Below are 21,954 nucleotides of genomic sequence, written 5' to 3'. Positions count from 1 at the left end.
GCGGGGACCCAGCGCTGCTCCCCGGGGAGGGCGAGGGGAGCCGGGACGGGGAGCTGGGACACCAGCACCGCTCAGCTGCCTCCTGCCCCGCTCAAACACCCGCCGGCTTCACGCAGGACGTGTGCTGGGTGTTTTATATGCCCGTCCAGGCAGCCGGAGCCGAAGCCAGCCGTGCTCCTCCCGCAGCCCTGGCCGTGCCAAGCCGTCCCACGCTGCTCCCGCGGTGCCCACCGCGCTGGCTCGAGCGGCACTGAAACATCTCAAGGCGCTTCATAACTTGCCCCATCTCTTAAACCAACAAAAGTAAGTCTCGTCTGAAGCCAAAGGCTTTTTTTTTGCCTTTTGTTTCTGCTTCTTCTTTCGTTTCTCTTTCTTTTTATTTTCTTTTTATTTTTTTTTCTTGGGAGGCGCCCCGCTCGTCCCGGCGCTTTCCCCTTTGGTGGATTTTGGGGGTGCAAAGCAGGGAGGGATGTGCCCGTGCGTGTGTGTGTGCACACGTGCGTGGATGTGTGTGCACGCGTGTGCGCTGCTCGGCGTGCCGGGGGGGGCCGCGGGGCCCGGGGACAGCTGCGGCTCGGCAGGGTCAGGATGTGACATCAGCGGCGGCACAAAAACCCTCGGCACCGCTTTCTGACACGAAAGCTCGGCCAACGTCGGCGTGCTGCCGCTCCTCCCGCCGTGGGGCATCCCGGCGGGCGCTGGGCTTTTGTTTTGAAACAGTTAATTTATTTATTTTTTATTTATTTTTTAATTTTTTTTTTCCCTAGTAAGGGCAGCAAGCGCAGCGGGCTCGTGTGCTGGCGGCTGGGCGTGCCGGGGATGAGGTGAGTGCTGGGCTGGGGAAAGGAGCAGCACCAACGTCCCGCTGCTGTGGCCCCCCACATCCCCGAGGATGCTCCTGGGGTGCTTCCAAGGCAGGTTGGGCAAACGCTGGGGAGAAACGAGCCCCCCCTCCGCCCGGCTGGGACACGGGAGCCTGCGGAGACTCTTCCCCACGCTGCCGGTGTCTCAGCTGGGCTGTGAGTGTGTGAATACCGAGGGATCCTGTGCCTGGGGTGCGGGAGGGTGCGGGGCTGGGGAGCCGTGCAGGAGCCTGGAGGTGTGCGGGGCACGGGGGGAGCCCCCGGTGCGGGTGGTCACCCCGCAGCCCGGTGGGGACGGTCCTGGAGGTGGCTTTGTCCGTGTCCGAGGGAGGGCAGGGGCAGCTGGGGCAGAGCGAGCAGTGAGGATGCGCTTCCAGCCGCTGGCTTGTGTCCCACGGGAGTTCCTGGCGTTTGGGATTGTGGCTCTGATGGTGGGGGGGTTGCCCCTGGGTGCTGCAGGGAGCCTATCTGCAGGGCTCCGAGCAAGTCACTGGTGCCCACAGAGAGACCCAGCCCCAGGAACGAGGTACCCCCAGACAGCATCACCCCAAAACAAGCTGGATGTGCCACCTGCAGCACAGAGAGATGGGGCTTTGGTTTTCTGGGGTCGGGGACACAGAGGGAACAGCGAGGCTGGTCTGGGGGCGAGCAGAGGTGTGAGTGGCTCTGTTCCTGGAAACCACATTGGTTTTCACGAGGTGGGGATTTCCGAGAGTCAGCAGAGCTGACGGAAGTACCAGCACAGAGAGCAGAGCCCTGCTGCCTTTGGGAGTTGGTCCCTTCGAAAACGGGTGCTAGGGACTGCCCCAAATGATGCTCGTGCCTCTCACAGGGCTCAGCAGCACCAGGAGCTGTGCCCGGTGTTTGGGGCCGGTGGGACACTGCCTCCAGCCCCTGGCTCTCCACAGCCCTGTCTGGCGTGCTGGCCCTCGATCCCCTTCCCGGCATCTTGTCTTGGCTCGTTTCCTGGAATTTTCCAGCGTTTGGGTTATATTTGGGATCAGCAGCCAATAACCCCCGTTTCTCACGGACGGCCCAGCTGGGGCTTGGCTCCAGCAGGAAGCCCAGGGAGAGGGAGCGGGGCCAGAGGCCTGAGGCCGTGCCCCCAGCACCTTCCTCCAGCACTCCCCCTCCTTTAAAACCAGGCGTGGCCATGGGGAAAGCTGCAGAACCTCCTTGGGGAGCACCGCCTGCCCTTGGCCCCTAGCTGGATGGGGTCTGAGCTGCCTGCAGGGAGAGGGATGCTCGGGGGGAGCCAGCTTGGCCTTTGGGGCCTTTCTGGTGCACCTCCAAGTTCACCACAAAGAAACCCCAGCTGCAGGTGCTCCAGGACAGGTTGAGCTTTGCAACAGGGCTTCTGCGGTGCTCACAGCGAGCTTTGGGGTCAGGATCCAGACAGTAACACAGCCTTGAGCAGCGAAAAGCCAGCGGAGCCCTTTTGCCAGCAGGCAGCTGGTCACACCGGCTGTCTGGAGGCCATCTGGGGGCTCGGGCTGGTGTCTGGGCCAAGGCCAGCCCCGGCACGCGGGGAAGTGGCAGGAGGGGAATTTTTGTGCTGTTGGGAAGGGGAGAAGGGAATCCCCGTCGGCAGGGGAGGAGAAGCCAGCACCGGAGCGGCCTAACGCCAAAATCCACCGGGGGAAGCAGAGGGGGGACGTGGAGCCGGCAGGTTTTATGGGAGCCCCGCTACGTGGGGCTCGGTCGGCTCAGGGCCTCTTGGAGGCTGCTGCCGAGCGGCCCTGCGGTTTCGGATGCCTGTGTGCGTGTGTAAGCGTCTCGGGCCGCATCCAGGGCTGGCGCAGGCACCAGGCCCGCTGCCAGCTGGAGGTGCCGCTGTCGGCGCCTTCCTCCTCCTTGTTATTACCGACCCAGGTCAGAAATAAGCATTACTGCGTCCCAGGGGCACTCGCAAAGAGCTTTCCCCCTCCCCGAAGCCAAGCCTTTGACTTTACAGCCCTAAATGTAACGGGAGGGAAGGGAAATGAGTTTTGAAAGTGGGGAAACTGAGGCAGGGAGCACGGCACCGTCCCCACCAGAGCCCAGTCCTCGTCTGTCAGCACAGAGAGCGGCGCTGCCCCGACTGCTCCCCCCCGGGGGTTTTGGGATTTGAGCTGGTTTGGGGTCAGAGATGCCGGCCTGCACTGGTGGCCTTGCTCGGAGCACGGGATTGTTTGCGGTGGGCAGAGGAAGCTCCCCTCCCTTCTGTTTTGCTTTTTTTTTCCCCCTTTTGTTTTGCCAGTTTCTAAACAGACCGTTCAGTGTTGTTCTTAATTTAAAACAAAGCCTTTGTCTGGCAGTGCTCTTCTGTGGTTTTCAAGTGATTTAAAGAAAAAAAAAAAAAAGAAAAAAAGTATCCTCCCCAAATCCGAAACTAAGGGCTGATCCTGACCCTGAACTTGCTTCCCCCCCATCCAGTTCATTTCCTTTCTCCTCTGGCCCTGCCAGCCCTCTAGGAAACCAGGTTTTTGCACGTCCCAGCCTGCTGCAGCCCCACGGCCCTGCCGCACCCCTGCAGCTTAACCCTGCACCGACTTGGCTCTCGCTAAACCCCACGGGTTTCTCTCCTGCCGCCGGTAAAATCAGGGGCACGACTGAAACCAGCAGCCTTTGGAGCAGCGGAAGGGTTTCGCTGGGTGTAAAACCAGCCCCTGCAAAAAACGAGGCCATTTCGGGCAGGCAGATGGGGCGAGCACCGAGGGTGCTGCAGCGCCACGGCGGGCACGCAGCGGCGGGGACATGGGGGGCACGGGTCCACCACCGAAACCCCGAGCGGCTTGCTCTGGAGGATTTGCAGACGCTTCAGGACGGGACATGCGGGTGCCGGCACCGCCCTGCTGTGGGAATCGCAGGGCGGCCAAGCGGGGACGCAGCCATGCCCGGGGTGCCCGGGGGGAAGCTTTGATTTTGCGCGTGGGAACTGTGGGCTGCCCGGCACCACTCCAGGCCCCCTGGGCACCGGCGGCAGCAGGACGCGCACCGTCATGTTGCGGGGAGCCGCTGCCTCGGCCTGCCGGGGCACGGCTTTAGGATCTCCCCAAGCGGGCATCCCGTTCGCGCTGCCTCGCGCTCCGCTGCTCCAGGTTGAAGGCAGGGACTGGGAAAACCTGGTTCTGCAAGCACCGCTGACGACATGAGTCCGTGGCCACTTCCAACAAACTGCTTGTTTCCCCAGTGTCCCCACTGAAGGGCTGTACTGGGTGTTTAAAGCCCCGGCCCTGGCCTCCCCGCAGCTCCCTCCCTGTGCCTCTCGTGTCTTTTCCTGCCCGCCGAGCAGTGGAAGCCTTGGAGCGAGGTTGGGAAAGAAGCCGGCTCTTGGCCCGCCGCCTCTCCCTGCTCCTTTCAGTCGTAAATCCCAGGATGTGCTGTTGGCTTTGCGTTAAATCGGATTTCTGGAGAACGCTTTTCTCCGTGATTCTGGTAAGGATTCACGAGGCCTTTTAATGACTCGGTAATTCAGTAGCGATGCTGGCAAGGATCCTGAGCAAACCCGCCCGCGATACCCAGCTGTGCCCAGCTGCCTGCGAGGTCAGGAAGGGGGCTGCTCCCAGCGCTTGGGCAGCGGCACGTAGTGCTCCCTCATTGCTGCCCATCTCCAACAGATGCACAGCAGGAGAACCCCCAGCAGGTGCTGAGCAGGGTTCTTGCCCTGTTTTTATTTATTTATTTATTTATTTATTTATTTATTTATTTATTTATTTATTTATTTTTATTGGGCATGGGGCCTGTGTGGGGGAAAAATCACCTGCAGACACCCTGATGTTAAGCCGTTGCATGATGGCGTGGGGCAAAAATCATCTAAAAACACAAGTTTCAGGACTGGGTACGGCGTGGCTTGGTATGCCAGCGTGCCGCAAGCTCTGTGATGGTGGCAGAGCATCGCTGCATGTGTGGGAAAGGCTGCAGCTCGTCCCCACCAGCCGCTGCAGCACCGGTGGCACCCACAGCAGGGCTTTCCCCTTGCAGCCGTGTGGCTGCGGTGTAGAAAGCCCCGCAGGGCAGATCCTGCACGCAGGGATGTCCCCAGGGTGGGGTCTGGGTGGAGCACAGGGCGTCCCTTGCAAGACAGATGGCTGATCTCTGCTGGGTTAAATAGGATTTGCCTGCGGCTCGGGACTGAGTTTACAAAACATTGAGTTTATACAGCAAGCTTTTGGCTAAAAGATGTCTTTTTAATGCTGAATGTGCATCCAAGCCTTGCTTGGACACCATTCCCTCCTGCTCGTGACTTTGGGTAAGTCACTTCCCCTTTCCGTGAACATATTAATATTTTTAACTCTTTCTCCACCTCCTCCTCTCTGGGGGAGGCCGTCTGGGGATTTTTTCCTCCCCAAGCCCCAGCAAACCATTTAGCATGCTGGAGCCTCCTGTTAACAGCCCCGGCGAGGAGCGCAGGGAACTCCAGGCAGACCCACGAGTGCTTTTCAGCCCGTCCAGGACACTCCGGAGCAGACGGGATTTCCAGCGGAGCTTCAGGAAGGAAAAAAGGGAAACGCTGCAAACCTGCTCCGTGCTGGCAACCCCAGGCCGGCAGGAAGGGATGAGCTCAGAGTGGTGACTTCCAGACCTCGTCCCCTGTCCCCGGGGTGCTGCGAGGCTGGAGAAGCGTGGGGAGCTGTGGGAGCACCAGCTCCCGCGCGCATTGTGCGCCGGGACGGCCGCATCCTGGCACCGGCGCGCTCGGCTGCCGTTTGTTTCCCTTCTTCGGATGCGGGTTTTGTTCTTCCGAACAAACACACGGGGCTGAACAACAACAAAAATCCCCCCTCTTCCCGTTGAGCCGGGCGCTGGGGCTGTGTGAACCAGCAGCCAGCTGCAGTCGCAGCGTTGTCCACAGGGAGCTATTTTTGTGAGCTGAGAAATCCCTGGGAAAGAGGCACGTCTCCTTTGCCAGGAGGGGATAAAAGATGCCAGGTTGGGGCTGCTGGGGCCGGTGAACCCCGCTGATATCACACTTTTTGTATGATTGCAATATTTACAGATAAAGGCCCGGAGATAAGAGGCTGGCTGGCTCCTCACTGCTGCTGTTGTGGGGCCAGCAGCATCCTGGTGCTAGCTCGTCCCTGCGAGGTGCACACACACAGCTCTGTGCATGACAAAAATCTGTGTCCTTCTCCTCCCAGAAACCTCCATCCCTGAAGATCCGTGGCTTTGACTCGGCAGCCCTCACCCTGGCCGGCCCAGCCCATGATGGCACTGTGTCTCAAGCAAGTCTTCAACAAAGACAAAACGTTTCGCCCCCGCAAGAAGTTTGAGCCCGGCACCCAGCGCTTCGAGCTCTACAAGAAAGCCCAGGCCTCCCTCAAGTCCGGGCTGGACCTGAAGACGGTGGTGCAGCTGCCTCCCGGCGAGAGCATCAACGACTGGATCGCCGTGCACGTGGTGGACTTCTTCAACCGCATCAACCTCATCTACGGCACCATGTCGGAGTACTGCACGGAGAGGAGCTGCCCCATCATGTCGGGCGGGCTCAAGTACGAGTACAGGTGGCAGGACGATAGCAAATACAAGAAGCCGACCAAGCTGTCGGCCCCGCAGTACATGTGTATGCTGATGGACTGGATCGAGATGCTCATCAACAATGAGGACATCTTCCCCACCAGGATAGGTGAGTGTGCCGTGGTTCTTCACAGAAGGGCTCTGCTTGTAACCCATGCGGGTTCCCGAACCATCACCGCAAACCTCCAGGTGCTGCTGAACTTTGCGATCCCAAGAGCTTGGGGTTCCTCGTTCTGTTCACAGGGGTTGTGGAAAAAATATTCTCTTCTTCTGTGCTTTTATGTTTTTCCATCTATTCTGCAGTTCTGAGAAATGAGGGCTGGTAGGTTGTCTGCTCCCTCACCCGTCCTCAAGGAGCTGAGCAGCGAGGCTGCTTGGAGCTGGTCAGCCCCTCCCTGCACCACCTTGTCCGTTTTGTCTTGATGGACCAGCTCCAGTTCTTTCTGGTTTTCTAAGCAGGTTCACGCTCCCAAGGTCTGGCCTTTGTCCTGCCTTGCTGCGTCACTTCTCAGCTCCTTTCCACCTCTGCTAATTCATCCCAGCCTTGACGATACATCTCATCATCTGCCTTCCCAGCTGCCAAACCCCTGCATACGATGCATCCCTGCAAAAAGTTTGGCCTTAAGAGCTTGCAGCAGCTGCCAAAGGCAAAAGTAGCATGCGAAATAACCCCTCTGCTGCTGACCTGCTGTGTTTGGCGGCTGATACTGGCCCTGCTGCTGAGCTGCTTTCTCGTTGTTTGGGGAGATGTGCAGGGGCTGGAGCTGGTGTGCTGGCCGCTGGGTGCTGGTGAAGCACAGCTACCACCTCTCCCCTTCATTAAGGGGCTGCTCTGGTTGTTTCCTGCCATTTTCAAGGAGCAGAAAGGGCCTATAAATAAACTCTTGCTCTGTCAGTGTTCAAGAGGCACTTGGATAATGTCTTTAATAACATGCTTCAGCTTTTGGTTAGCCCTGAAGTGGTCAGGCAGTTGGACGCGATGATCTTTGTAGGTCTCTTCCCACTGAACTTTTCTGCTCTGCTCTGTCCCACGGGATCTATTCTTTCACTGGGTCATTTGCACTGGATCTGGCTGCCAGAGTCTCAGTTGCTGCCCAGGAGAGGTTGCTTTCCAGAAAAAATTGAAAGGAAGCCTTAGGAATCCTAGGGGGAATTGCAGGGCTTTGCAAGTCTGTTTCCCCAAACAGCACAGCCAACGGAGCTGGATGAAACCACTGCAGTTGGGCTTAGGACTTTTATTGATATGCTGAAAAAGCCCTGGAAATATTGAAGAAAATGGCCCGTGTGGGATTTCTGGCTGCCACTAATTCTCACAGCCCCGTTTGGCTGTACTGGAGCATCTAGGCACGTGCTGCTGCTTTTCTGGGGAAAGCCTCTGCCCCTCTGGGCTATGAGGCTTGGAGGGGTGACAGCGCTGTGCAAGCAGGAGAGAGGCAGCATGCGGAGGCTTGGCCTGCCAAAATCTTAATTTCAGCCTTGTGGGATGGGGCGCCCGGTCTGACCCAGCTGCACGGGCTCTGCCTGCAGTTAGGGTGATACAACTGCCCTTTGGGGGTCTCCTTCTCCCTCTCCATCACCTGAAGCCCGGATGAGCACGGCGTGCTGGGGTGGCGCTGGGGCCCTGTGCCAGAGGACAGGCGCCTGACCTCAGCTGAACTCCCGCTTTATGGTGGCATGCAGCGGGGAGGGACATGGGGCTTGGGGACACTACCCCAAGCACACGGCAGCTTTCCATCCGGGTCCACCCATGCCATCTGTAAGGCAGCTGTCCCAGGACAAGGATTTCCCAGCTATGGCCACCAGACTGCAGACAAAGCAGACTTTTTTTTTTTTGAAAGAGCAAGTGTTACCCAAACTTGCTAACGATGCCTGTGGCTAACCTCAGCACCCCTGCCCAACAAAAGCTACAAAACCCGAAGCAGCGCGTGATTCAGCGGGGCTGGATCATGGCTGTACTGGCAGCGAGGGGAGAGGCTCTTCGTGGGTCAGAGTGGGGGACTCCTTCATCCTGGGCTTGGAAATTGGAGGAGATGGTGAGGGTGGAGGAGATGCTGCATCTTCCCCGTCCACAGGGAAATCTACCTGCGGGGCTCAGTCCCACTGAAAGGCTTTGCTGTATAAATCCTCCCTCTGGAAGGAAACCTGTCTGTCCGCTGGTCACGATGAGACAGTTTCCTGGCTGGGGTGAGCCTGGCTGCTATAAATCACCTACAGCTCTCCCAGACGACCCGTATCAGTTAACATGCGCTCAGTGCTCTGTTTCCGCTCTCCCAACCAACGTAGCTGGCCTGGAAAAAAAAAAAGAAAAAACATTTAAATGCCGAATAAGCATTGTTCCCATGCAGGAATTAGAATAAGTGATTCTACAGGCTTATTTTTACCAGCTGGTAAAATTATGTCGGTTGATTTCTTCATGAGCGAATTACCACCAGGAAAATATCGGCTCCTCCCGGTCATCGCTCTGCCCCGCGGTGCCTGCTGAGAGCTGGGGAAATCACATTTTTTGTTTCACCGAGAGCCTGCCCATGGTGAAAACCCAAACTCGGAGGGTTTGCAGGGCCACCCGTCCCATGCCCACACTGCCCCGTGTGCTGAAACGTCTCTGTTTTTAAAGCAGTGTGGACGTGGGGTTTGGACCAAAAGCAGCGGCGGCAGCGCCCCTGCGCTCTGCCAGGTCTGCCCGCGGCTGCCAGGAGCATCGCTCGCAGGAGGCCCTGGAGCTGTTCTTGGAAAGCTCTTCCAAGCTCAACCCTGCCATTCAAGCTTATTCCCAAAGCAACGACAAAAAGCAGAGAAAACTTGATGCATAATTATCCCGTCCTTTCTCCCCGTAACAACAGGAGAAAAATGTTCAGAATTCAGCTAATTGTTGCAGTTTTCTCAGCTAGCTATTTTTTACATAATTTGCCTTTTATTTTCTGCCTTCTTTCTTCCAAAATTAATGCCACAGCAGCTTGCAGCTGCCATCGTGCTGTTAGTTTCAAAGGAGCTTTAAAGACTTATTTTTAGGAAAAGATGAATCACCGAACCATCCAGCGGCCAAAATGGATTTTAGCAATAATATTAACAACGATAATCCATCACGTAGTTCATTGAATTACTGCTTTTGGAGAGGAAAAAGTACGACTGCCAAGAAGCAAAATAGTTTCACATTACTGATTCATCACGAAAAAATGAAATTGGCTGGTGCACAAGGGCTGGGGACGGGAGAGATGGCAGGAAGGATCCAAGACCCATCCGCCTCCCCTTCCTGTGAGCGCAGGCGCTTTGTTACCTCTCGTTTTCATTTCCTTTTCCTCGCGGTCCCACATGGCTTCTTTACGTTTTGAAGCAATCAGCGCAGAGGGTGGAAAACAGGCTCCTCGGAGCGTTGAATCACATCGTGGGGTTTCAAGGAAAACATCCAAGACTAACTGAAGATGCTGGTTCGTGGCGGGGCGGCGAGTCACACCGCTCGCCAGCGCCCGGGCTGCGCCGCAGCGATGAAACCGTACCTGCCGCTGAATTTACAGCCCTTGTCCTGCCTTCCAGCGCGTGTGATGCTTCCCATTTCCCCGCTCGGCTCCTGCTAGGACCGTTTCTGCTTGGGAGAGGCGACGATACTGGCCGCTGGCTGGGGGTCAGTGGCTGGGCGGTGGCTGGGATCGCAGCCGGAGGAGAGGAGCCGGTGTCGCGTGTAAATGCTTTTCCTGACATCCTGGCGTGCTGGTGTGCGCGAGCAAGAGGGGGGATGTGGGGAGAAGGAGCCAGAACCAGACACTCAAAATTCCCGGACCCAAAGGACCAAAGCAGGCGGTGGTGTCACGACGTGGTGGGGTGAGAGGTGACCTGCTGAAGTCCACAGGTGACAGCCAGCCACCCCGGCAGCCTGGCCGTGCCCGGAGAGGACAGCCTCACACTGACACCTTGTGCTGGACACAAGCAAGAGCAGCCCAGCTTCACGTCCCAGGAGCTGGTGGTGCTGCTGGGCTCACGGGAAACCACAGCGGTGGGGCGGCCCAGAAGGGTGCCTTGAGCTCTTGGCAGCCCGATGTCCTCTCTCCAGGCATCATTCGGAGCATGATAGCTCAACACCTCCCAGAGTTGCTGTCAGCCACAGGATTTATGCTGAACCTCTGTTCCCTGATGCAAGAGATGCTTTTGGAGAACCCAGGTTGTAGCTGGATGTCTGCCCCTCCAGCTCTCTTCAGCATGTGCACGAAGACGTTGCCGGCAGCTGGTTTGTAGGACAAGACGGTGCCTGGCCAACCTCAGGACAAAGGCAGAGGAAAGCCACTCACCACCACCTGCCAGCTCTGGAGGTAGATCCTCCGACAGCAGTATCAGGACCACAGACACTGTTCAGAACAGCCTGTATTTCCCAGCTGGGTTCTGGGAACCTGCATTCATCAGAAATTACTTGCTCTGATGGATTTTTCTTTATTAAAATAAGTATTTCTTGACTGGTTCCTCAAAGGTGCTCCGCAGGGGCCACCCTAATGGCTTGTCTCTGGCCCCAGCTGGGTGATTAGGGCTTTTATTTGCTTGGCAAATTCTCACTCAGTGCAAAAAGCCCCAGTGAAGCCTTTGCTAAAGCACGGCACCCTTCCTGACGGCAGGGAAGCCCAGAGGTCTGCTCCCTGGTCCCTGCCTCAGCAGACAGCAGGCAGGGAAAGCTCCACGGTCACGGGGTGAGGGCAGAAGCAGATCCCCACGCTGGTGGCATGGGGGAGGCCCGCGGGTACCTTGCCAGATGGAAGCGTCTCTCCCAGAAAGCCCTACAGGACCTATTAGCATCCTACTGGGTGATGCCAAAGACCCTGCTGGGTTCGCACTGCTGCAGGATGCTGACGGTTACGCAGGGCAGTGGCCGTGAGCCAGTCTCAGAGCACCTCTCCACGTCCAGGTGAGGCTGTGCCGAGACGTGTGCCCCCCTCAGGAGGCAGCCGAGCCACCCACCCATGGCCTGAGCTCCCAACTTCTGCCCCCTGCACGAAGCAAAGCGGGGCTGGGCTGAGGGTGATGCTGGTCCTGACCAAATTCCCTTTCTGCCCCGAGTGCTGGGACCCTGGCCATTGATAAAACAGGCTCCAGGCGCGAACAGATCCTTTACATTTGCCACCCCTGGAGGAGAGGGGCACGGCACTGCTGCTGGCAAACAAAACTGCCAGGAGCCGGTGGGAAAAAGAAGTTAATTGCCTAGCAGGGCTGATGAGGAAGACTCAAATTACCATTTTAATTTTTTTTTAGCCGAGAGATTTGCTGATGCTATCCGCAACGTCATGCCTGAGCTGGCCACGGTTGAGCAGAGATTATTTGGAAAGATTTTTAAGAGGTTAAGTGCTGTATTAGTAAGAAGCTAAGGGAGGAGGTAGGTACAGCTGCGGGAAGGGAGGATTTTATTTTGCTTCTTGCAGATTTGCATTGAATTACTCAGGGGAGAGGAAGAACCGTCAAGAAAACAAATCACGATTGTTTCATTTTCCACCTTCCAAAAAAATATTTGCAGGGGTTTCAAAAGCCAGGTTTCCTTTAGAGATTTGCTTGCTGACACCTCTGAGATTTTCACTGTGATATTAGTGTGTTTAGGCAAGGGTGGAAACGTAGAGTAAGAAATTGTGTCCTTGTGCAGGACAAGGCTAAAAGCATAGAGTAAAGTGTGGTGGGTCCAGTTCCTGGACGGCTCAGTAGGGAGCATCATACAGGCGCAATGACATGACTACGTAAGGATTGCCGAGACGGGCATTTCTGTTCCTGATTTAATGACACAATTGTTCGAAACAAGGCTCAGGAGGAAAGCTGGAACCCCACCTGTTTCTGTTGATGCATCAGAAGTGATGTTTGAGGGCGTGTGGAGGAAGAAGGATAGCACAACCCATGGTTTTGGTTCTGAGGAGCAGGGAAGGTTTCTGTCCTGCCGAGAGGAGGTTTTGTTCTGTTCGTAGACTCGGGTAAAGACATTTGTGCTGTGCTGGGCTTGCTCAGGTTTGTACGGAAAGGGCAGGACAGAGGGATCCAGACAGGGAAAGATGTGGCCTCCGACACTGGATGAGAAATTTTCTCTCCTAGGGAAACTCCCCAGATTGCCAGAATATGCCTGCAGAAAATTGCTAGTTGGGCAATGAGGAAATTGGGCAAGGGAGAAAGCTGCATGGCACACTGCCCCGCTGGAGCTGTCACCTTGACATTGGCCAAGGGAGTCTTTCACCCGTGGCTGCCTGTTAAGCATGGCAGCAACATTTACACTCTAGCTATTGTTTTGTTCTGTTTTTCTGGTGGTGTTTTTTTTTTTTCTCCTTTTTTTTTCCTTTTTTTCCAGAAATGGTCAAATGGCTTCCAACTTGCTTCTGCTTTGCAGGTGTCCCCTTCCCCAAGCAGTTCCAGCAGGTTTGCACTAAGATCCTCACCCGCCTCTTCCGTGTCTTTGTCCATGTCTACATCCATCACTTTGACAGCATCATCAACATGGGTGCCGAGGCTCACGTCAACACCTGCTACAAGCACTTTTACTACTTCATCAGGGAGTTCAGCCTGGTCGACCATCGGGAGCTGGAGCCTTTGGTAAGGATGCCCCAGGGACAGGGAAGCAGAGGGAGTGAGGGCGGCGTGGGTTGGATGCAGCCCTGGTAAATTCAGGGGGTCTAGGCTCTGCCCCCTGCAGTCACACTCTCTGGGCTCTTTCAGCCATCCTACCCCAGAAGCACACCTATGGTTTTTGTCTCTGCACCACCACAACAGGCTGTCCCTCTATAGTCTTGGTAGCTCTAACGAAATTTGCACACCAACATATTGCCAGGCACTTGTGTGCATGTGGCCTTCTGGGGTCAGATCTGAGCCCAGATCTCCTCTCCGCAGTCTTGAGTGTTCCTGTTGGGGTGTAAGGTCCTTGCCTGAGCTCCGAGTGTGAATTACTACGAGGCTGGAGGAAGGTGAGGCCCGGCAGGGCACGCAGCTCCAGACAGCAGCTATCCAGGCCAAACGAGAGAGGCCTTGCTGGAGCTCCAGCATCTGCTGCAGCCTCCCTGGGGAAGCACTTCGCCAGGCAGAGACCTTGGAAAAAGCAGAGCTGGGGCACCAGAGGAAGAGCTAGACAGGCCCGGCACATAAACCAGAAAATGTACATAGTTTTGTAACAGAAGCAAGTGTGTCACAGGCAAAGTCAATGTGGGCTGACCTAGAGAGGATGTGTTGCGATGGGGAGAAGAATTAATAGGGAGCCCAGTAGTCAGCACACAGTGATAAAGGACAGGCTGCAGAAAAGGCTGAATCCAGCACTGGAGAGCCAGGGAAGACCAAGAGGATCCAATTCCAGAGAGACCAAAGAGCTAAGAAAAGTCACAACATGAGCTGCTTGTTCAGGAGCACCAGGGGTGCCCCTGCCTTCCAAGCACTTTAACTCCTTTTCTGCTTTCTTTTGTCTCAGTCAATTCGCCTCTTCTGCTCTAATTTCAGTTTGGGAGAGGGGATTATGATCCAACCAGGGGAGACCTGAATGACAACAGCATCCACATTAATTACTTGGTGTCGTTTGATTGTGATCTATATTATCAAATGGCCCTCGGCTCCAGAAAATGGCAGCTCAGTGTCACTGTGTCCCGTGTCCTTCTTCCTCCCCAGCACTCCTCATGACAAACTTCGTTAGCATTGATACACAGCCCGTAATGGTGTCATCTCCTTTGACTGATGCTGCCTAATGTAAATAATTAGCACTAATAGCCAAAGCAAGAGGCTGGCATCGCTAAATAGCCTTTCAATGCCAGTGACTCACATGCAGCATGTGATGATTTATGGGTCTGGATGAATTGAAGATGAATAGATTTTCCAGCGTGATGCAACCAGGGTTAAACTACAAGGAAATGAGGCGCATTTCTCTCTGGTCTGTCTTGTTTCTTGGTGTGCCCATTGCCTGGTAAGTGTTGCTGGTATCCAAGCCCTGCGGGAGGCTCAGGCACCCAGGAGACCTCCTTCCCCCAGGCGATGCCTGGCTGTAGGCGTGAGCGAGTGACCTGCAGCCAGAGGATGGCTGTGCCCTGGACGCAGTGCTGTGTTGGGGACAGAGGGACAAGCTCCTGCAGCTTATGGGCAACTTTCGAGGACTGAAAGCAGTCCTTCTGATCACCCTGTTACCCCAGGGAGGCTGAAACTGGGCATTGGTCCCAAACTCTCAGTGGGTTAGGACACTTCTCTCTGCTGCACGCAGGGAAAAAGTGCACTTACTGCTGCACTTGGATGGCCAGAAAACACCAGGAGACCAAAGAGGACAAGATCAGGCTTCTGTAACAATTCCTTCCCCCCAAGGCACAATATCAGGCAGTCTCTTCACTGGGTTGTGTGAAGGCGTTCCTGGACACCCGACCAGGCCACCCAGTTCTTTGGGTGTGCAGGGGCTGGTGCCTCCACCGGTCTGGTTGCAGTGCAGCAGCACGGTGAGGACGCACAGATCCCAACACCAACCTCTGCAGTACTTCCCACTTGGCCCCAGCCCACTTTCCCATTGCAAATCTCTCTCTCCAGTGGCTTGCTTTGCTCCTTTTCCTTCTCACCGGGCTGCACCACAGCTGTCGCCCTGCCCCTGGGTGTTTTTCAATCTTGAAGGACTCCTCAGCTGGTTTGACACACAGGCGAGGACAGACAGCGCGTTGCATCTGCCTTCAGCTTAGGTGAAGAAGGCAGGGTCTTGTTTTTGCAAGATCTCAAGGGTTGCAGAAAGGTGATCATCTCTCAGTCGGGGTAAGATGAACTGTCCTCGAGAGGCTGAGTCCCTCCTGACTGCCTCATGAGCCCGGACAACTGACCTCACCTTGCACTTTGATGGCCAGTTAGCCCACACGAATCCCATGGGAGAGGAGAGTCCTGTTCCCTGCACGTGGCTGTGGAGGGCCACCAAGCACATGGGCACTCGGAGGGAGCAGGACAGCAGGTCTGAGTGCTGTACTATGGCTGCAGCTTCCCAGATGTGGGTTTTCTTGTGCAGAGCCCCAGTTTGGAGATTTAGGATGACGAGGAAAGAAAAATCAGCATCTCATCAGCCAGAGAATGTCCAGTTAGGCTCACGTAGCTTGAAAAAAAAATACAGAGATTATGGGATGAAGGAGTTTTTGGTTTCAAAGACTGCCTCTGCCTGAATTTCCCTTTGCTGTCTCAATCAAACTTTTGTCAAGCTTCTTTAGGAAGTGATTTCATAGCAGCGAATTGTGGGAGCCAAAAACGAGATAGATCTTTTGCAAAGGCAGAACGACAGGCAGTGATTCACTCTTAGCAAAGGCCAAATGGAGAAATGCGGGGCTGAGGGAAGCTGTGCACTTGAGGGAAGAGGCGGCAGGTCACGGCACGGGGCAGCAGTGCTGGCAGAGCCCCAGCTGGTCACGTACCAAGGCAGGGCGCTGGGGATTTCCAGGGGGTGATGGCTGCAGAGAAACACTCTCTTTGCCACTCTCAGTGGATTTTAAAAACAAAGCTCACAGCACTGAAGAGCAGAGATTACATCTTCTGCCCCCTCGGTTAGATCACTAAAGGGCCTTTTGCAGGGTTACCCAAGAGTCATCCCACTTTCCTAGTTCTAGGAAACTAGTTTCCTAGTTGCATCCTTCCTTCTCCGCAGACCAGTCAGGTCTATTTTGGGAGTACATTTTAAAATGCGAAAACATTTATCTGGGGTACGTGGGGGATCTGCGTGCACGTGCAGATTCACAGACTGTGACCCTGTGAGCCAGAGAGAATCACAGACTTCCCTGCTATTAATTGTACTCCTTAAGGCAAGGACAACTACGGCCTTCCACCAGCTGAAAGGTGGGAACCCTCCCAATGCAGCTAGCACTATATGATGCCGTCCTGGCTAAAATCCCCAATCTGTTAGCCTAAACAGAGCTTGCTCTTGTCATCTTGTCCCTCCCTGCGTCCAGCGCTGATGGCTCAGGCCTAGGATTTGAAGATGAAGCATTTGGCAAGTGACAAGAGTGGTGACAATGAGAGGAGGGGACTCTGGCTGCGGATGCTTGGGCCTGAGTGGCTGATGGAGGAGCTGATGAAACCGGGGAGCCCTGCTTCCGTGTCTTAGGTGCACCACAAAGCAGTAGACCCCTGAGAGGGACATCAAGCAAACAGCACTGAAGGCAGGAGACAGGAGTTGCCAGGAGTTTTTCCGTGGCCCTCTGCTATTAGAGTTCATTTGCATTACAGTGTGGGATCCCTTGCCAAAGCCACAGGTCCTTTGGTGAGCTGCTGTCACCTCCTGGAGCCAGAGCCACCACTCGCAGGAGCAGCTCTGTGTCCTGAGGCTCTGGGAGCAGCACCGCCCGCTCTGCCTGCTCCCAGCCGAGTCAGCAGCAGGACACCTGCCAAACTGCCTTGTATTGTCACTATGGTGTAAGCTGTCTTTGCACTTACCGGTTCTCTCTTTTCTCCCCCCTCCCCTTCAATGCAGAAAGAAATGACAGAACGAATTTGCCACTGAGGCGATCTCGGCAGACGAACCCAGCCAGCTCGCTCGGCACCCGACGGGACAAGTGTGCTGGGGGACCCCTTCCCAAGGACTTGCTCTGGGAGTCTCAGCTGAACTATGAACACTGCAGAAGAGCCTCTTCAGGCCAGAGCTGAATCCCAAGCTTGCTAAACATCTCTGAACATATACATTTTTTAAATTTTAACAGATTCCAGTCTGTCTTACGGCTACTGTCTTAGAAAGCCACGGACTTCTGGAGAATGAGGCAAGTTGGGTTGACTGATACACACTCTGGTCTCTAAGAACCAATCCCATGTGTGATAACATTTCTTCAGCTAACTTTCCTCTTGTTTTGTCCTCAGCTACATTATCTTCAAATGTTTTGTTAGTGATACCTGCCCTGCAAGCAGGTATGACCTTGGCTAGTGAATCGTGCCTGTTGCCTTGCCCAGATGCAGTGGGTTTGTCGTAACATCTGAGATCAGCTCTGCAAAGTTGGTGAGGTCTGATCCCAGCTGACTTCATGAGGTTAGCTGCCAATGTCCTGTTTTTAATCATGAGCTGTGAATGTCTCTCTTTGTGACCTAATCCATGCTTTACCAAAGGGATCTTTTTCTCTTTTTTTTTTTTTTTTTTTTCCCTTTTTTCCTTTTCTTTTTTTCCCCCAGGAACTTTTCATGCTTGGCAGCGGGGATGTCATGACTAATAGCAAGGTGGCCCCATGACAAAAGGAAGTGAATTGGCGACTTTCCATTGTGATCAGCACAGTCCACACAAGTATTTTCTGTACTTAGAAACTGTGATACAAAGTGAGGGAAATAAACGTGCCAGAAAACAAACAGTATTTCCTGACATGTTGTCTTGTCTCAAAGCAGCAGGTGCCGGCTACAGAAATTGTCTTTCCATTGTCCAACCCTATAGCACAGAAAAACAGGTGGGGAGGGACTTTAAGAGACATCTAATCTACCCTGATCTTCCAAAAATGCAAGATCAGTTCCCCTTAAGCCTTTCTGAATAGAGTTTCTCTAGCCTGAAAAAGAAAGCATACCATTGCTACCTGGTCTGTGCCCCTATTCCCCTGAAAGGCATCAAACCTCAAAACTTCCCTGCTTGCAGTGCCTGTTAACTAGCGTTGCATTCCCTGTGACATTTTCTTTTGACAAGAGTTGAAGTCTTTTTTTTAATTATTTTTTATTTTTTATTTTTTTTTACAATTTTGAGGGAGTTAAATTGTCTGAGCCACGGCGTTTTTATCTTTGTCTTTCCTGGCCTTTTTCTGGGAAAGTTTTGTACACCAGACCCAGCTGATATTTATAACCAGGGCTTTGCCCATTTTGGGGGGAGGAAGGGGATGTGGCTAGAAAATGTAAATATTTAAGCCAACACTAAAGTGCACAAGTGCATTTTTAGTGCTCAGAGCACTTATTTTGTTGTGAAAATCTATTTTTTTTAGTCTTGTGTACCAGATGTATATTTTTACATGGAAATAAAATGGAGCAAAATGGACACAAAATGACCTGATAAATCATTCCAGTATTTTCACTGTATAATAATAATTGAAAGTCCAAACGTTTTTGTTCTGTTACTAATTAAAGAAACATGAACAAGCCTTGTGTGCTTCACTCTTCCCTAATTCCTCTGCAGTAAGACATCATGAAAAAGCACCCAGGATAACTTGAAGAGTGGATTTCCCCCAAGAGCTGCAGCAGTGATGAAGATCAGAGCCACATCGAGACCTCAGCAACTGGCAGCTTCGCAAAAAGTTGTGCATGATGGAGAAAACTCTGTAACTGGCTGCTGAATACTGGTTTGGGGCTCAGCCACCAGCAGCAGAGCCTTAGTGCGTGATGTAAATGCCATGAGGGGTCTGCCGAAAAAGGACTGATGAAAGTTGTTAAGTATTTGAACATCTCTGTAGTGGCTCTGGCCACTGTTTTCCACTGATCATGCAGAAAATTTCAGATCTTGGTGTTTTCCCACAGCCTGCATCTCAGGAAGTGGCTTGGTATAGGCTAGTGTTCCTGGTCTGCATCCTCCCCTTGCAGTTTTTTCATCAGCATACCACCTGAAGGTATTTTTCCAGTGATGCACAGCAGTGAGTTTGGCTCACTGCTTTTTCCACGGGTATGTGGTTCCTGGGCCATAAGAAGGGAAGAAATGGCCACCACACCAGTGAGGCTGGGACATGGGGTGGTGGTAGGGGGTTGCTGGGCACAATGGCATCTCCTGTGTTAATGCGAGGGGCTGGAAGGTCCTAGCGTGGATGGTCATAACAAACATGACGTGATCTGGTCTGAGATACTCTGAGTGAAAGCTTGTAATCTGTAAGAGAAGACTTGGGAAGAGAGTAAAAGGAGCCAAGGAGAAGCTGTTATGTCAAAGTGTTAAAAATCTGTCCACACTGGGAGGTAACCATGAAGCCACTGGGGATTAGAAAGGGGTAAGGAGGGTTAATGACACGAGATCCATTCTTGGATGGCTTTCCTGGAGGTCGGGGAGATGCTGATTCCAGCAGAGTTTCGCAACTAGAGGCAAGAGTCTCTCTCTTGAATGCGTGCAGTTTTTCCCTTCTGGCAGCTGATGGCTTTGTTAGCACAGCCCGGTCAGCTGGATTCCCTCATGCGGGTCAGGGAAGGACAAATGACTCACAAGGGTCGAGAAAACCTTGAAGCCAGAGTGTGGCATTCAGCTCCCCACTGAAAAGAGACCCTGAGTCAGAGCTGAAATGCCAGCGGTGCGTGGGGGACTACTGCACGTCTGCGCTGATGTAGAACATCATAGCAACAGCAAATGAGGTCTCCTACATGAGAGAGTCTCTTCCTGTAGAGGTGGCTGAGGAAAAAAAATAAAAATAAATAAAAAAGAAGGAAGCATGGTCTGGAGGGCAGAGGATCCCTGATTCCTCAACATTCATGATTATTCAGCCTGTGTTAGAAGGAGAAGCTTCACTGCCATATGGGAAACCCTCCGAAAGCTATTTTATTACTACCTTTAACGAAGCTGTACCCCCTGGGAATAGCCATACTGTAACAGACCCATCTTTTGTCATTTAATATTTTATATCCACCGGGCCAGCTGCCAACTGCTTTGGGCTATGCCCTAACGACGGAGTGAGGGAAGCGTTTTGCCGTCGTTCACGTGGCTGTCAGGTGAGTGTATGTAAGAGCTGGCAGTCTCAGGACAACTCCCTGTAGGCACCCTGGGCTGGAGGCCAGGACCAGCACTGCACTCGTGGTCTTCCTCCCTTGGCTCTTACTCATCTTGCAGCTTTCCAGCAGTGCTAGGATACTCCACGCTTACATGCACTGGAGGGAATAAGAGCTGAGACGTACACAAGTCTCTGTGTCTCCAGCAGCTGTTCAGGGGCCTAGCATTCGGGATAGCACGTGGCTTGTGCTTCCCCTCGCTCTCCCAGGCTGGACAGCCTAGGAAATGGACTGGAAGGATTTGTAAAGGGGGTCTTTACAAAGATTTCTTGCTGGGTCTGGCAGCAAGGCAAGGAGCTGTAGAGGATGAAAAGCACAGCGTGCAGCATGAAGCCAAGAGTACTGCCAGCCCAGTGCTACTGCAGGGGAGGTGAAAACATGAGTTTCCAGGGTATTTCTAGTCACCGTGTCTTTATTTTTTTATTTGTTTTATTAGCAAACAGGTAACTTCATCCTTCATCTCCAAAAGGTCTGCAAGGGAGGAGAGAGGTGACAGACCAAAAACCTGAGTGGCCATGTAAACCCTTCCCAAGTGTCTAATACAGCTTGTGTTGCAAGCTTGCAGACACTGTAATTTGCTTGATATCTCCCTTCCCTTTTCGTCTGGCAGCCCTATTTCCCTTCGGCCATCAGACAGTGTGTCTCAAAAGCCACTGTGCAGTGCACAGCTGTATGGCCTGGGGCAGATGGGGAGTTGGGGGGTATGCAGTAACAATCCAATGATTGGCTTGTAGAGTGGAGACAAGCATTTTTCTCCTTGTTTCCAGCAAGTTTGATTTGCTGGTGTCCAGCAGACCATACATTTTCCAGATCCCATGTTACTTTGGCTTCCTATTAAATAGAGTCAGTTCAGGACCTCTGTCCCATCGGGCAGTGGACTGGCACCTTGTGAAGGTGTGAGTAGTCCTCGTGGGTCTGGTTATAGGAAAAGCAAGTTTCACCCCGGCAATCACAAACATCCACGCCAACAATTTTAATTCACACCACCTACACCATGCTACACGTGAATCATAAGGTTTCCTGAAAGAAACGGGACTTTTTTTTTTTTTCCCTGTAAAGAAGGGCTGTTCACAACAAAAGAGTGACACAGCAGTTTGATCCTGGCAAATGTGATTGCATAAGCCATTCTCTGGGTTTAATCGCCTAAATGAGAAGTATAATTTTCAGAGAAACGGAGCCTGTACAGCTTCCTTGAACAGCAGAGGGAATGGTACATGCTCCGTGCCCTGAAAACCAGACTAGACTAGATTGAAGGTGCTTAAATATAGATTTAGGTGCTTGGCTGTGGGCAGATAAGAGAGGGATAATTCTAGTCAAGGCTTAAAATCATTTTTGCAGTAAAACATAGGCCAAACTACTGTGATCCAATTGTAACATGGATAAATCAAAACTAGCTTTGGTAATTATTTCTTATTTGCCTAACAGCCAGCATAGATGTCTCCTTATCTTCTCTGCTGTGTGCTGCATGGGTAAAAAGCAGACATGTAATTGAAAAGGTATTAAAAATAAAAGGAAAAGTCATGTGGAAGAGCTACTTATTTTACTGTGGTTAATACATGAATTACACTGCTTGAGAAGGTGCTTTCTTCTTCACTTCTCACAGGACTTTGCCCTGAAATATAAGCATAACCATTTCTTAGAAATGCCATGCCTATTCTATTAAAAAACAAGAAAATGAGAACCTGAAGCCTTTTTTTACAGCTTTATACCAGGCCGGATTGAAACTTAAGACTTGTCCTCTAGTTAAATGTGCTGTGCAGCTGGGTTACCTTGCAAGTAACAAAGGGGACAGAAAAAACAAGGATTCAACATATACATCTTGCTTTGAGAATGGATGCCTACTTTTACAGACATAAAAAGCTGTGTTTTGTTAAGAGCCTTTTAACCCAGCGGAGAAAGATGTGACAAGAAACAGCAGATGGGAATTACAATCCAGTTGAATTATATTTGAAAATAACCTACACGTGTT

The 21,954-nt window shown here is 53.0% G+C and overlaps 1 protein-coding gene across 6 annotated transcripts; it reads left to right on the top strand.

Moving 5' to 3' along the window:
* Window positions 1-18,292, top strand: MOB3C (MOB kinase activator 3C). 6 transcript variants are annotated; one of them, XM_083845638.1, is made up of 5 exons: window positions 1-303; window positions 768-824; window positions 5,984-6,468; window positions 12,658-12,899; window positions 16,762-18,292. In XM_083845638.1, the coding sequence occupies exons 3-5, from the start codon at window positions 6,048-6,050 to the stop codon at window positions 16,789-16,791; spliced, it is 693 nt and encodes a 230-aa protein (XP_083701764.1). In that variant the 5' UTR covers window positions 1-303; window positions 768-824; window positions 5,984-6,047; the 3' UTR covers window positions 16,792-18,292. The 6 variants fall into 6 exon arrangements, 5 of the variants coding, with proteins under 5 accessions (XP_083701764.1, XP_083701768.1, XP_083701765.1 ...); XR_014587246.1 differs by lacking the exon at window positions 1-303 and having other exon boundaries at window positions 322-824; window positions 16,762-17,307; window positions 17,448-18,292; XM_083845642.1 differs by lacking the exon at window positions 1-303 and having other exon boundaries at window positions 327-824; window positions 12,697-12,899.
* The last annotated feature ends 3,662 nt before the right edge of the window (window positions 18,293-21,954 follow it).

This window comes from Anser anser (genome assembly GCF_964211835.1).
Source record: "Anser anser genome assembly, chromosome: 8".
NCBI lineage: Eukaryota > Metazoa > Chordata > Aves > Anseriformes > Anatidae > Anser > Anser anser.
The sequence above is the reverse complement of the archived record's forward strand: the minus strand, read 5'-3'. Positions and strand labels throughout refer to the sequence as shown.